The following is a 16,039-nucleotide window of genomic DNA, read 5'->3' on the forward strand; positions in this document are numbered from 1 at the left end:
TATATTTGTGAATATATGTATCATACCATTAGTTGTTTCATGGGGAAGTTGATGAAAAATCTTCAATCAAAACATTTGTTTGGGTTCACTCTCTACCCACAAAATTGTGGTACTTTGTCATACAAATTGTGGTACACTTCATGTGGAATGTGGTACTAAAAAAGTACCCAGGTACTGAACACAAAAAAAACGACGACTGGGGACTGATGGTTAATTTCCAGTTGTTTCATCCCCTACTCGTGATTTTGCCAGCCACATAAGCTCATACTTTCGGAACAATCACTGGATTTTTTTAAAAATAATATAAAATAAAAAATATAAATTGGAGATAAATCCTCATATCAAAACACGAAATATTATTTACTTTTTATACAACAAAAACTTTGTTTAAACTAACTAATTGTGTCAAAATTGTAAAAAATACCCTTACAATTATTACTTGTTTTACTGTGTCAGAAATGAAATCAGAGTCGAGGTAAAATTATTTCAAACATATAATATCATTATTACTGTGTAATTAAATGTTCAAGGAGAAGATTTTAAAAAAATATATGGATCCAAATGTATATTCAAGATTAAATATTTATAGGACTTATTCCAATACTTTGGAATATTTACCATAAGAGGTAACCAAGGTTAGACATCAAGAGCAAAGAAGAACATATCAGAGTCCTAAGGTAAACTTATGATTCAAAATAATATGTTCCTAGAAATAGTACCGGATTCCTCTAAACTCTCTAGAGATCTCAGAGAGATTCAAAAGATGATACAAAATTATGATAATCAGCTACATTATGTACCACATAATTTAGGAAATCTTTGAACAACAAAAAGAAATTCTTGAAACATTAAAAGATATTCAAACAAAAATCCAAACTCTAGAACAACAACCAAGTTTTAGTAAAAAGATCTCGAAAGGAAGGTTACCACTATCCTTTGGCACTGAACCCTTATTACACCAAAGGAGGAAGACTAAGGTTGAAACGTCTACTGCATAAAATTCTATCGAAATATATATTTTTTTTAAAAAAAACTGTGATCGAAATACACACACTGATAAACATTTAAATAAGTTAATCATGTGTTTTAAAATTCATCCAAACATTGACAAAAAAATAACTGCAGTTACACGAATCTTAAAATGTAACATGAACGAGGAGTTACTGTTTAACTAAAAGAACACCAACAAATATCTAAAATTTTGGCCATCACCAGAGCATAAACGAAAATCATAAGCATTTGAAACTACTGTTTAAAACCCCTGACTCTTAAACATAATATGCGAAAGAATGCAAGGTCCTCGGGTTATCATGTGCACCCCCAGCTCTGCCTACTCAGCCTTCAACGCCTCCAGTCTCTACATCCTCATGATCACCTGCATCATTCACATCTAGTGAGTCTAAATACTCAACACACCTGAACCGTAATAACAAGTACATATACATATCAAGCAATTGTGAAAAGTACTGTAATTAACATAAGTTTCATGGTCTTCAAAAGTATAAACATAAGTGTAAACATATTCATTTCAAATAATGTAATATCGTATCAACTTATATGTGTTTATTTTTCCTTATTTAATTCAGATAATTGGTTGTGACTTTCGTATCAGCTCTAAATCGATGGATCCATCTACGTATAATCGCGGTACCCGGCGGCGGGGACATCAGCGACAATTTTACCCGTCCACCGAGCCTTGGCCTTACATGTTCGTGTTCGTGTTCGTGTTCGTATTAGTCACAACCAACTCACTTCTTTCGAAAACATGTCATCATATTCATCATGCATATACATATCCTTTCTTAAAACGAAGCATGCAACGTGTTTCTAACATTAACATAAAAAGCCATGTTCAATAACAACATATACACTTTAAATATGCATGAACAATTGTCAAAGTACTGCCAGGACTGCTAACATACTCAGTTGCCAAAATGACCTGTTCCCAATCACATTTATCGAACGCCTTAAAAACATAATTGTAACCATTTCTTAGACGTAAACTCGATCTCAAACCTTAACTTCTATAATTCGCTTAAAACTTAGACCGGAGTCCCTGTTTTAGTCCGAACTTGACCAAACTTAAAGAAGTGAGTTGAGTAGCGCTGCGGCGCTTGTAAGAGCCTAGGCACCATGCATCATCGTTACGACGATACAAGAGCCGAAGCTCAAGTGCTGCGGCGCTGAAAGGGCAGCGCTACGGCGCTAATCCTGCGGGCGAAAACCCAAAATTTCCACCTCAAAGCCAAGCCATCCTACGCTCACTCGGCCCAGACCAGGCTCAAACCAACCTATCCTAGACCACAACCAAACCTTCCTGCACCGCCCTAGCCATGATCCTCAAACCCATGCTCTTGAATACACGAGATACACCCGAACATCTCAAAATCGAGCCCTAACCACGTCTACCTTCCTCGATTTATCCCTAGCCTGAAAACAGCTGTGCACAAGCAACTCCAGACCGCGTCTCAGACCCACCAGGGTCTACTCCACGTTCAGAACAGCCTTTGCACCGCTGCACCCCTTGAATCAACCGATCGAACCAAAACCCTAACCCGAAACATGAATGTCCGATCGATCCTTACATGAGCATGATCCCACTTCGATCTCAACATCTAGACGTCATCAATCAGACGTGTTTGAGTCCTCTACAACTCGATCCTGGCAGCCCCTTCAATCATAGCCAAAAACATGAGAAGCATGACAAGAACAAAGCATATTTTTGTGTGGAAATCATGTAAAACCGATTCTCTTCAGTAGCTTTATTAATTATCATGAAAACACAAATCAAAACACATATTATGATGTGATCAATGCAAAAAGAAGGGAATCGGGCATGCCTTGTATTAAAATGCTCACGAAGCAAGGGACGAGCACCAGAGAAACGAGACAAGCTTATATTGAATTTCCTCTTGCAAAAAGCATAAAATTTGCTGCTGCTCTAGGGGTGGTGTACGGCCGAGAGGGGTGAGGGGAGGGATTAGGGTTGGAGAGTCAGATTTGATAATGAAGTGAGTGTACTATTGGGCCTAAATTTAAAATTAATGAGATGTAATGGGCTTGGCTCGAAAGCCTAATAAAACAAGCCCATTACGCCCAATAACACGCATGCAAAATATTTCGTTTTGGTACGTTTTCAAAAATATTACCCGAACCCTCAAAAAGTCCTCTGATTTGCTAAAAATTGAATACCGGTTTAAAATATGACTCGGTGCGTAAAAATATCTTAAAAGGCCCATTTTTCAAAAATATCTAATATTTACATCATATATTAAATAATTAAATATAATTATTTAATAAAAACATTTTTTCTAAACTGTCCTCGGTCTCCGTTCCTCGTTCGAGTGTGGAATACTGCTAAAAGCGTAAATAAATGAAATCTAGTAATTCATGAAATAAAACACATATTCATGTTATAAACATGCATTTAAAAATCATTAAATAAGCATTTTAATAAAACCCTAGATTTGCAGTGAGGTTATGTCGTTCGAATTTCTAGATCTTACAAATGTAATGCCAAAACCTTTAATCAACAAAAAAAATATAATCTATCAGATTAAAATTGACCCAAAAAAGAAATTTAGTTGATAACAACTACAGAAAAGATTGGTCTAGAAGATCTTCAAGATCTTGTAGAGTCTTTTGCGAATCTCAAGGTCGTAGATCTCAAGATGAATACATCAGGTGGCGAACCTCCATCAATAACTTGGTCATTTTCCCATGAACCATCATGGGAAAGTATGAGATCTTATGATAAAAATATGAGAGGAGCCCTAACAGATTTCCAAGTAGATGAAGAAGCACACCTAGTGAAAACAAGGTCAAGAAAAATCAAATTCTCTTGCACAAAACACCCCATGAGAAGTCTGTTTTAGAACCAATACAACCTTATGGGGTTATGCTTAACCTTCATGCACTGGATTTCAAAAATAAATAAGTTCTCATTGATAACTAGACATCGACTATGAGAATCACAACAGTCACACTTGATCTCAACAAAGAAGAATTCATTAAACTTTTAAAAATGAGTATGATGAGATTGGTTAAAATCGCTTGGGACATGAATTCGGCAGAAACCAAGGATTCGGTTCTAGCCAAAGAATATCTTAGTGAGATAGTAGGGAGAATGACTACCCTATTTAAAGCACAATTTACAAGAGCAGACTATTTTAACATTCAAGACACAGAAATGAAGAAGAAATATAATAAGCTCTATGTTGGAATTTATTAGTTTCAGAGTTTGACAAACTGACCAGTAACCAATCAGAAGACCTGAACTGAACTGGTAAAGCGTAACTAAATTGAAGGAGACTTAGAAAATTTAATAGAACTAGTAGAATTGAAGTAAACCAACTAAAGTTCTCAAAAGATTTATAGTCACAAACATATGAATCAAATATTGACGAGCTGATACAAGATCTAAAGAACTGAATGTGTGATTCGCAGAACTGATATAGCTTAACCGAAAATTGAAAAGGTACATTCAAACAAAAAAGACGTCAGTTAGAACTGATGTAGTCCTGCTGAACTAATCAGTCGTCCAGTTTGAATCCTGATTAGTTAGACACGTCACCAGTTGCAATTTGAATCTCAGCAGACAAACTGACAGTCCATACCAAAGCAGAACAGTCTGATACATCGTATCTCTGTCAGAAAAAGTCATCTACCTGGACTAAAAGACGATTCAACTGATTTTAATCATTTAATGCATTCGATGTGACTGTTGGAATGTAAGACTATATATAACTGATTAGTTCAGTTGTGAAAAAGGTTAACAATCCACGAACAAACAAATCAGTCCGTTGCGATTCATTTTCAAGTTTATTCAATTTACAAATCGCAAAACTTAGCTCTTACCTCATTGATTTATTCGTAGCATTCAGGCTACTTATTAGAGTCATTCAGTTATCAACTGATAAGTGAGAAAAAAATCTAAAAGTTTCAGTTTGACATTGTTTAAGTCGAACAGAAGTGGATTATTACTGTTCTTTGTAATCAATAAAAGTCTTTAAGTGAATTCCTACCCTTGAGATAGAAAGGGTGACGTAGGAGCAATTGAAGTTTTTGAACATATATAAAACTCTTTGTGTCCCTTATTTTATTTATTCTGCTATCATGATATCATAGCCAAAATATTCAATCTATCTTTCAGTTTGTTTCCACATTACTATTATTAGTTAACTGATCGATAAAGACATACAAGATTTCAGAATTAGTTTTTCAAATAACTGATTTATATCCGAAAATATTTCAAAAACCGAAGCGTTTATTCAACCCCCTTCTAAACACTTCACTATTATAAACATATCCTAACAAGTGGTATCAGAGCTTTTAAAATCTGGAACATTTCCAAACACTCATCTGATAACCATATCCTCATTCAACAAAATTCCTATGTTTTCCAGAGAGGAATTTGATGATTGGAAAATTAGAATAGATGCTCATCTATTTGCACAAGACGACGATATGTGGTACGTCATAACTGATGGACAGTTGCTCAAACTGACGAAGCACCTCATCGCATCGAGAAGCCACGTGATGAGTGGACAACTGAAGATAAAAGGAAGGAAAATTTAGATAATGTTGCTGTTGTCACTTTGATTGTTGCACTCCCAAGAGCAGGTTGTCCACAAGTAGTATAATTCAGTGAGTCCGATATCGTATCCACAGGGAAGCTAAGGAAATTACAAGTCCACTACAATGTCTTTTTGTTTTGTTTTTGTTTTTTTTTTCTTTTTAATTTTAATTGTTTGAATCTTTAATGGGTAAATTTTAATTGTTCAAATTTTAATTTAAGTAGTTGAGATTAAAGGATCCACTCTTGGTATTTTAATAAAGTTAACATTAACGAACAATATTAAAATCCACTTAATAAAATGGTTCCAATATATTAAATAATCATATTTATATTATGTTATAAATTATTATCTTATAAGTATATAATATATACCAAAACTTATAAATGTGGTCAAGTATTTATTGTGCTATATATATTTGTAAACACTAAATCAAGGTTCCCACTTTAAATGGTTGGTAAAACCAAACAAACATTTAAATGGTACCAATAAATTAATACTATGATATATTCATATATAATAAATCAAGGAATCCAAGTTAAATGGTTGGTAAAACCAAACTAACATTTAAATGGTTCCAAGAATTTAATATTATAATATATTTATATATAATAAATCAAGGCATCCACTTTAAATGGTTGGTAATACCAAACTAACATTTAAATGGTTCCAAGAATTTAGTGTAACATATAGCAACAATAAATCAAAACTCCCACTTATAAGTAGGGTATAAAAATGCTTAAAGAAATAAATATAACATAAACAATAAATAATGATTAAATAATATAAAACATAGATTCTTACCTTTTAATAACCTTATTATCATGCCAAGAGTTTCACCTTATCATCTCAACTTTAGGAAGTTAGCTATTCATTATTCAAAGTGTAAAACTTTGAATATGAAATTAACATGCTAATTGTATTTAAATGAAGAAATAAAGGAAAAATATAGAGAGAAATATTATGAACTCAAAGGTTTGTTCATAGAATGAGGGATATCTCAATACATTACAATGCACCCCTATTTATAGCCAAATTTGGGGAGACAACCACAAATAAAATATTATTTTTTTACACATAAGTCTTCATTGGTGTTCCAAGATATTATATTATATTACACATCACTTTTGAAAATCTTCTTCTCCGAATTTGCTTCTTCACATAAAAAGAAACATGTGGATAATTGAGTTGTCTAGTTGTGGTATTTTTTTCAAACCATTTGACCAAGTAATTTGAGAGATATGGTCAAAATACTAGAGCATGGTAAAACTGCCACTCCTTTGGTAACTTTATTTGTTGCTTAATTTGATCCCAATTGTGAGAGGATTTTTATCTCATGCTTGTCAACAATATTGTAGATATTATAATCAACTTTCTACAGGTCCAAGAATCATCTTAATCCCATTTGCAACGCCAAGTTTATTCTTGTTTTATCGAACCTGTAAAAAATAGTAAAAACTTGTAATTACACAACAACTTATATTTTATACAATTTATTATAAAACATATAATATTTAAACATTTAATAAAACAAAAACTATATATTTATATTATAAAACATTTAATTAATGTACAATTTTTATGTTTATCACACCTCCCAACCAGCTAATTGCTAGTCCCTAGCAATTTAAGCATTAATAACAATAAAAAACATATTGATTAATTTTAATAGAAATGTAATCAAAACTATCTAAGTGTTTAAATTAAATTTGAAAACAGTCAAAGTAATATCAAGATCATCATAATTGTAATTTATGAAATAATTTGAGATGATCAATTCAAAGCTTATTTCAGGTAGTTAAATGTACACGGCCTTCAGAAATTCCTAGTAAGAGTCTCAACTCCATATCCTCACAGGTTAATAAATGTTTCAATTTATGGCAACTATTTCTCTCATGGAGTTGGAATACAGATAAATGCTCAGAAAAATGATTTATAGAATGCAGACAAACAAACGAACCAAACTAATCAAAAGATAGAAAATCCATTGATTCAAAATCTAGTTGTTCTTATTATATTTTTTCCTGATATTTTTTTTCATAACATCATGGAATCAGACTAAGTTTATGCTTCTTGACCACATATTTATTTAATTTGTACAATAAATTTCTCTCTTTCTTTTTTTTTGAGAGATATATGGGTCGTAGCATATAACTTAAAAATTACATAGATATTTAATATCTTTCTTTTTGAATTTTTCTCCTTTTTTTTTTCCAGGAAATATCATTTTTTTTTTCAAAATAAGAACTCAAGATCTAAACAATAGATAGTCTCTCTCATGATCAATAAAGGCTCAAAATCTGTTTTCTCAGTCCTCTCCACTCACTCACAAAATATGCGTGAGTTTAAAATTTTAGGCACTCTTATAAGGTATATCTTGGGCCATATACTTTAATACATGATTTTATCACAATATTTAATCACTCAAAAAGATTTCATAAATCATATTTTTATATTGATCAGAATATTAAAATTGAATTTTTTTTCAAATAAAAATTTAAACATTCTTAAATAGATTAATGCATGTTCTAATTTAAATCTTTCAAACATGTAATGTATGACATTTTTGCAAAAATTACTAAGATACAAACAATAAACATGATTTTATTTTAAAAAAATATATATATTTATTTTTTTATATATAAGTTTGTTCTCCCCCCAATCAAAATATGACATTGTCTATAATGTCAAAATAACTATTAATAAAGAGTACATAATGAAAGAGATATCATCTGGAATTTTATTGAAGATAACAAACTGAAACAAACGCAAACCAATCCACGACTTTTGAATCAATGATCCAACTTCCTTTTCTTACTGCTTGATTGCGACCAATTGATCTTTGTTATCATCGGATCAGGCTTATGAACAAAAGCTTCCAAATCATCAATTAATTGGTCGGCAGTCGAAGCACAGATGAGCATCCGTCGTGAATTTTCTGAAATGAAATTCTGTTCCACAGCTTTATCAAGAAATGTCAACAAACTGTCATAATAATTATTGATATTCAACAAGCCCACAGGTTTATTATGGATATTAAGTTGTGCCCAAGAAACAGTGTGAAAAATTTCTTCTAATGTACCAAAACCACCTGGTAGTGCGATAAAAGCATCAGAATTTTCAATCATTTTTGTGATTCTTTCATACATAGAAGAAACTTTTAATTTCTCACCAATCGTAACAACCCTAATATTTCCTTTAGCTAAAGCTGTAGGAATAATACCCAAAATCTGACTACCTCCAAGATGAGCAGATGTTGAAACAGATCCCATTAACCCAATATTACCTCCCCCATATACCAAGTGAATTTTTCTCTCAGCCAATATCTTTCCAAGATTATTCGCTGCTTCTACAAACACTTCATTTTTTCCAGGACTCGACCCACAAAATACACAAATATTTTTCAATGATTGTGCAGAGGTTCCAGCCATGTTTTTTTACTTTCTTTTTTTTTTTTCTGCGAAAATAGAGAGAAAGATGAGAGATTTTATAGGGGTAATATGTTATCAGGACAAAACTATGGGTCACAGTTGTAAACAGAATAAACAGTAAAAACAATAATGACACACATGCATGTAAACAGTAGTGTGATTGTGGCTCACAATTTTCCTCTGGTTTTACGTCCAGAAACGGCTTCAACGCCTTCTATGAGTCGAGGATATGCTTCCCATCCAATTTTCTTATAAATTGGCAAACAGGGTCTTTTTTAGTCGGATTCCCAAGACTATGACGCTCATCTTGGAATTGTTTCCATAAACGGAGAAGTTCAATATGCACATGTCCACTAGAATGCGTCTCAAGAGTCAATAAGATGTTATCTAAAGACTCCTTACTCAGCCCATTCTTAATGAAACCAATTTTATCTTCTCTGTTATTGGAAACACATCCCAAAGATCTGCATCGTTTGTCACAAGTCCATCTTGCACACTTATGACAAACCCCTAAACTTTTGGCCCTTCGTTTTTTCGCATAAGTGCTTTTTCCTAATCCAGGCAAATACCGAATGAGCAATGATTGTGGAACTTCTCCTCCTAATCGGACCTTAGCTTCTATTACAAGACGAATATCTTCTGGAATTCCTTTTTGCATTAGCAATCTCAATCTTTCACACCTTCCTGCATAAATTTTTCTTAGAACATTTTCAGAAACAGAGGGAAAATATTTACAAATTTTTGAGAGAATTTCATCCATTTTGAAAAGAAAAGAAATGATTTTTTTTATTTTTGTATCAGCAATTATGGGAAACTGATTAAACCGACTATGAGAGTCACGGAGTACCGTTATCCGCCATTTAACCGGGAAAATAAAAAGATTAAGGAAACCTGAAATAAAAACAAACAAAATTAAATGCAACACAAAAAAAATCAAGGATCGGAAAGGGAAATAAACTCTTCTTGAAAAATTTCATTTTCTAAAAATGGTTTAAGCCTTTGTCCATTTACTTTAAAAACATCACCATTTTTAGGATTTTCAATATCCACAGCTCCATAAGTATACACATGCTTTACAACATATGGGCCTGTCCATCTTGATCGTAATTTTCCTGGGAATATGTGAAGTCGAGAATTATAAAGCAAAACTTTTTTACCAATCTCAAAAGATTTTCTAAGAATTGTTTTATCATGAAATGATTTGATTTTTGCTTTATAAATCCTTGAATTCTCATACGCGTCATTTCTGAGTTCATCAAGTTCATTAAGTTGCAATTTACGCAATTTGTTGGCATCATCCATGCTTGAATTTAAAGTTTTGATCGCCCAATAAGCTTTATGTTCCAATTCCACAGGCAAATGACAATGTTTTCCGTAAACCAACCTATAGGGAGACATATTCAATGATGTTTTAAAAGCTGTTCGATATGCCCAAAGTGCATCATTAAGTCGCAGAGACCAATCTTTTCTATTTGAGTTAACAGTTTTTTCCAAAATTTGCTTTATCTCCCTATTAGCTAATTCAACTTGTCCATTTGTTTGAGGATGATAAGGAGTAGTTACTTTGTGAGTAATACCATATTTTTTCATTAATGAAGCAAATGGTTTATTAACAAAGTGAGTTCCCCCATCACTTATCATGGCTCGAGGAATTCCAAATCTACTAAAAATATTTTCTTTTAAAAATTTGATGACGATTTTATGATCATTTGTTCGACATGGAATTGCCTCTATCCATTTGGAAACATAATCAACTGCAACTAAAATATACAAGTATCCAAACGACGGTGGAAAAGGTCCCATAAAATCTATTCCCCAACAATCAAAGATTTCAATTTCAATAATAGGATTCAAAGGCATCATGTTTCTTTTTGAAATCGCACCCAATTTTTGACAATTTTCACAGATCTTGCAGATTTCGTGGGTGTCTTTAAACAAAGTGGGCCAATAAAATCCACACTGCAAGATTTTTGCAGCTGTTTTCTTTGAAGAAAAATGTCCTCCGCATGCTTCTGAATGACAAAATTTAATGACACTACTTACCTCATTGTCGGGTATGCAACGTCGAAAAATTTGATCCGGACAATACTTGAACAGATACGGATCATCCCAATAAAAGTTTTTTACCTCATTCAAAAATTTTCTTTTATCTTGAGAACTCCATTGCGGTGGCATTTTTCCTGTCACAAGAAAATTTACTATGTTAGCAAACCAAGGTGTAGTAGTAACTGAAAATAGATGTTCATCAGGAAAATTATCGTTAATTGGTGTCATTTCACAAGATGATCCTGTTACTAGTCTCGATAAATGATCGGCTACGACATTCTCGGTTCCTTTTTTATCTTTGATCACAATGTCAAATTCTTGGAGCAACAAAATCCATCGTATCAGTCGTGGCTTTGCATCCTGTTTGGTCAACAAATATCTAATAGCAGAATGATCAGTAAACACGATAGTTGTTGATCCAATCAAATAAGAACGAAATTTATCTAATGCAAATATTACAGCAAGTAGTTCTTTTTCAGTTGTGGAGTAATTCATTTGAGCATTGTTTAAAGTTCTACTTGCATAATATATCACATAAGGCTTACCGTTTCTTCTTTGACCCAATACTGCACCGACTGCATAATCACTCGCATCGCACATGATTTCAAATGGTAAAGACCAATCAGGAGGTTGCATGATAGGAGCTGATGTTAAATGTCGAATGATTTTATCAAAAGCATTTTGACATTCTTGAGTCCACTCAAATGCACTGTCTTTTGTTAAGAGGTTACAAATGGGTTTAGAGATTAAACTAAAGTCCTTTATAAACCTCCTATAAAATCCAGCATGTCCCAAAAATGAGCGAATTTCTTTAATGGTTTTTGGAGGGGGTAAATTGGCAATGACATCAACTTTTGCTTTATCAACTTCAATTCCATGAGATGACACGACATGTCCCAAAACAATTCCAGAAGTAATCATGTAATGACATTTTTCCCAATTTAAAATAAGACCTTTTTCCTCGCATCTTTTTAAAACTTTTTCCAAATTTTCAAGACAATTATCAAATGTATTCCCAAAGACAGTTAAATCATCCATGAAAATTTCCAAACAATTTTCAACCATGTCGCAAAAAATGCTTAGCATACATCTTTGAAATGTTGCTGGGGCATTGCATAATCCAAATGGCATCCTTCTAAATGCAAATGTTCCAAAAGGACATGTGAATGTAGTTTTATCTTGATCTTCGAGTGCAATGGGAATTTGATAATAACCTGAATATCCATCAAGAAAACAGTAGTATGGATGACCTGCTACTCTTTCTAAAATTTGATCCAAAAATGGTAATGGAAAATGATCTTTTCTAGTGGCGTCATTTAATTTTCTATAATCAATACACATCCGCCAACTAGATGGGACTCGACTTGTTAACAATTCACCTTTTTCATTTTTTATCACTGTGATGCCAGATTTTTTTGGAACTACTTGTGTTGGGCTTACCCACTTACTATCAGAAATAGGGTAGATAATCCCAACATCAAGTAGTTTGAGAACTTCAGTTTTCACAACATCTTTCATGTGTGGATTTAATCTCCTTTGTGGTTGTTGAGATGTTTTTGCATTTTCTTCTAAGTGCATTTTGTGAGTGCAAATTAGTGGATTAATGCCCTTAAGATCTTTTAGTGTCCAACCAATTGCATTTTTATGTCTTTTAAGCATATCAACTAATTTACCTTCTTGATTACTTGATAGTTTGGAAGAAATTACAACCGGATATGTTTCATCTTCTCCAAGAAATGCATACTTCAATTCTTCTGGCAAGGGTTTTAACTCCAATATGGGTGGTTCGTCTTTGTTCTCATATTTCGCCTCAAATTTTTTTTCTAATCCTGGTAACGGGTGATACCTAATAAAATCATCAAGAACAATTTCAATATTTTCTTTAACAGTATCAATTGAACAAATATCTAATTTATCATGAGTACTTCCTTCTTGAATGTTTTCTTCCACAAGAGTTTCAATAAGATTTTCATCTTCACTTTCATCTCCTTTGTCATGTGGTTACTTACAAAGATTAAACACATTAAGATCCAAGGTCATGTTACCAAATGACAACTTCATTATTCCATTCCTGCAATTTATAAGAGCATTAGAAGTTGCTAAAAATGGACGACCTAAAATTACACGAATTGCATTACAAGCTTCAATAGGTTGTGTATCTAAAACTATGAAATCGACAGGATATACAAAGTTATCAACTTGGACCAACTTGTCTTCTACAATACCTCTTGGCACTTTAACAGATCTATCAGCAAGTAAAAGTGTTACCGAAGTAGGTTTTAACTCGCCTAGATTGAGTTCTTGATAAAATGAATATGGAAGTAAATTCACACTAGCTCCAAGGTCAAGCAAGGCTTTTTTAATCTTTCGTTCTCCAATAATACAAGACATAGTAGGACAACCAGGGTCTTTGTATTTCAAAGCATTATTATTTTGAATGATTGCACTTACTTGTTCGGCTAAAAATGCTTTCTTTTTCACATTCAATTTTCTTTTCACAGTGCACAAGTCTTTCAAAAATTTGGCATATGATGGTACCTGTTTTATTGCATCTAATAAAGGAATATTAACTTTTACTTGTTTAAAAATATCATATATATCAGAATTCAAATTTGATTTTTTTGTATTTTTCAATGCATGAGGGAATGGTGGTGACACTGTCTGTTGAACCTCCTCTTCGCAAGTTATGGGTTCCACTTCCTTACCCTTTGGAGTTGATTTATCATCATCTTCACAAGGTTCAAGAATGGATTTTTCCACAACCTTACCACTTCGAAGGGTAATAACAGATTTTACCTGATCCATCGGTTGAGTTCCAGAAGTTCCAGTTTGTGAATGATGATCCTTGGGATTAGGCAGAGGTTGTGAAGGAAATTTACCTTTTTCATGAACATTAAGTGCAGATGCAAATTTAGCAAGAGTATCTTTCAAATCTGTCATGGTTTGAGCAGTTTGAGTATTGATAGACTCTTGCTTTGCAATGAAAGAATTCAATATATCTTCCAAATTCCTTTTAGGTGGAGGAACATAAGGTGCATAATTTTGAAAATTTTGTTGATTTTGGAAATGTGGTTGTGAAAATTGTGCAGCATTATCATTCCTCCAACTAAAATTTGGATGATTTCGCCAACCTGGATTGTAACTTTGAGAAAATGGTTCAAAATTTGGCCTTTTGAGATTGTTTAAAACATTGGCTTGTTCATGGAGACATTCTTTAAAAGAAGGCAAAGTGGGACAATCTTTTGTAGAATGATCACTTGTATCACAGATGTGACATGCAATTTCTTGAACAGATTTTAATTGACCATTCTTTTTCAATTCAAGTGCCTCAACTTTTCTTGCCAAAGAGGTAAATCTAGCTTGAAGATCATGTTCATCTTTGAGAGTGTACATACCTCCACCAGATGTAGGAGATTGAATCTTGTTTGATGGTTCGATTGTACCTATAGTGTCCCAATTTTGAGCATTTTCAGCTAATGAATCGAGATACTCAATTGCCTCATTTGGATCTTTATCTTCAAATGTTCCATTACACATAAATTCAACCATTTGCCTATCTTTAGGTGTTAAGCCTTCATAAAATTGAGAAACAACTCTCCAAATTTCAAAACCATGATGTGGACAAAGATTAAGCAATTCTTTATATCTATCCCAACACTGATAAAAAGTTTCTCCTTGTTTTTGAGTGAAAGTGATGATTTGCCTTTTGAAAGAATTTGTTCTATGAGATGGAAAAAACTTTTTCAAAAATTGTTGTTGCAATTCATCCCAAGTTCGAATGGATCCCGATCTAAGATTTTGTAGCCAAGTTTTAGCTTTATCTTTTAAAGAAAAAGGAAAAAGCTTAAGTCGAATGGTGTTCATGCTACAATTTAGATCATTATATGTGTTGCACACTTCTTCAAACTCTCGTAAATGCATGTATGGATTTTCAGAATCTAAGCCATGAAAATTGGGTAAAAGTTGGATAATACCAGGCTTAAAATTGAAATGAGATGCATCGGGGGGAAAAACTAGACATGAAGGTGCACTAGTACGTGTAGGATTCATGTGATCTCTAAGTGTTCTTCGTCTATCATGATCATGTTGAGATTGAATTTCATCTTCATTTTCTTGGATGGGTTCTTCCGCCATGTTTTGTGAAAATAAAGGGTTATTTCGAATGAGTCGACCACTAAGTGTACGTGACCAAATAATGCTCATGCAAATGCAAATGCAAAAGAATAAAAACACACAAAAGCAATAAAAATTCAAATAAAGAAAAATAAACTATAAACAAAATTAAATAGACTTGAAATTAAATTATACTTCCCCGGCAACGGCGCCAAAAACTTGTTGTCACTTTGATTGTTGCACTCCCAAGAGCAGGTTGTCCACAAGTAGTATAATTCGGTGAGTCCGATATCGTATCCACAGGGAAGCTAAGGTAATTACAAGTCCACTACAATGTCTTTTTGTTTTGTTTTTGTTTTTGTTTCTTTTTAATTTTAATTGTTTGAATCTTTAATGGGTAAATTTTAATTGTTCAAATTTTAATTTAAGTAGTTGAGATTAAAGGATCCACTCTTGGTATTTTAATAAAGTTAACATTAACGAACAATATTGAAATCCACTTAATAAAATGGTTCCAATATATTAAATAATCATATTTATATTATGTTATAAATTATTATCTTATAAGTATATAATATATACCAAAACTTATAAATGTGGTCAAGTATTTATTGTGCTATATATATTTGTAAACACTAAATCAAGGTTCCCACTTTAAATGGTTGGTAAAACCAAACAAACATTTAAATGGTACCAATAAATTAATACTATGATATATTCATATATAATAAATCAAGGAATCCAAGTTAAATGGTTGGTAAAACCAAACTAACATTTAAATGGTTCCAAGAATTTAATATTATAATATATTCATATATAATAAATCAAGGCATCCACTTTAAATGGTTGGTAATACCAAACTAACATTTAAAT

General features: G+C 32.6%; 2 protein-coding genes across 2 annotated transcripts in view; both read right to left on the reverse strand.

Moving 5' to 3' along the window:
- LOC140979036 (acyl carrier protein 1, chloroplastic-like) overlaps positions 1–16,039 on the reverse strand; it is a 59,573-nt gene that overhangs the window by 32,876 nt on the left and 10,658 nt on the right. The window lies entirely within an intron of this gene.
- LOC140978892 (uncharacterized) lies at positions 9,222–14,602 on the reverse strand. Its single transcript, XM_073444132.1, has 6 exons — positions 13,759–14,602; positions 13,501–13,605; positions 11,047–12,621; positions 10,021–10,569; positions 9,607–9,718; positions 9,222–9,465 (listed from the first exon to the last, which is right to left on the reverse strand). The coding sequence occupies exons 1-6, from the start codon at positions 14,600–14,602 to the stop codon at positions 9,222–9,224; spliced, it is 3,429 nt and encodes a 1,142-aa protein (XP_073300233.1).

This window comes from Primulina huaijiensis, chromosome 6 (genome assembly GCF_012295235.1).
Source record: "Primulina huaijiensis isolate GDHJ02 chromosome 6, ASM1229523v2, whole genome shotgun sequence".
Classification (NCBI taxonomy): Eukaryota; Viridiplantae; Streptophyta; class Magnoliopsida; order Lamiales; family Gesneriaceae; genus Primulina; species Primulina huaijiensis.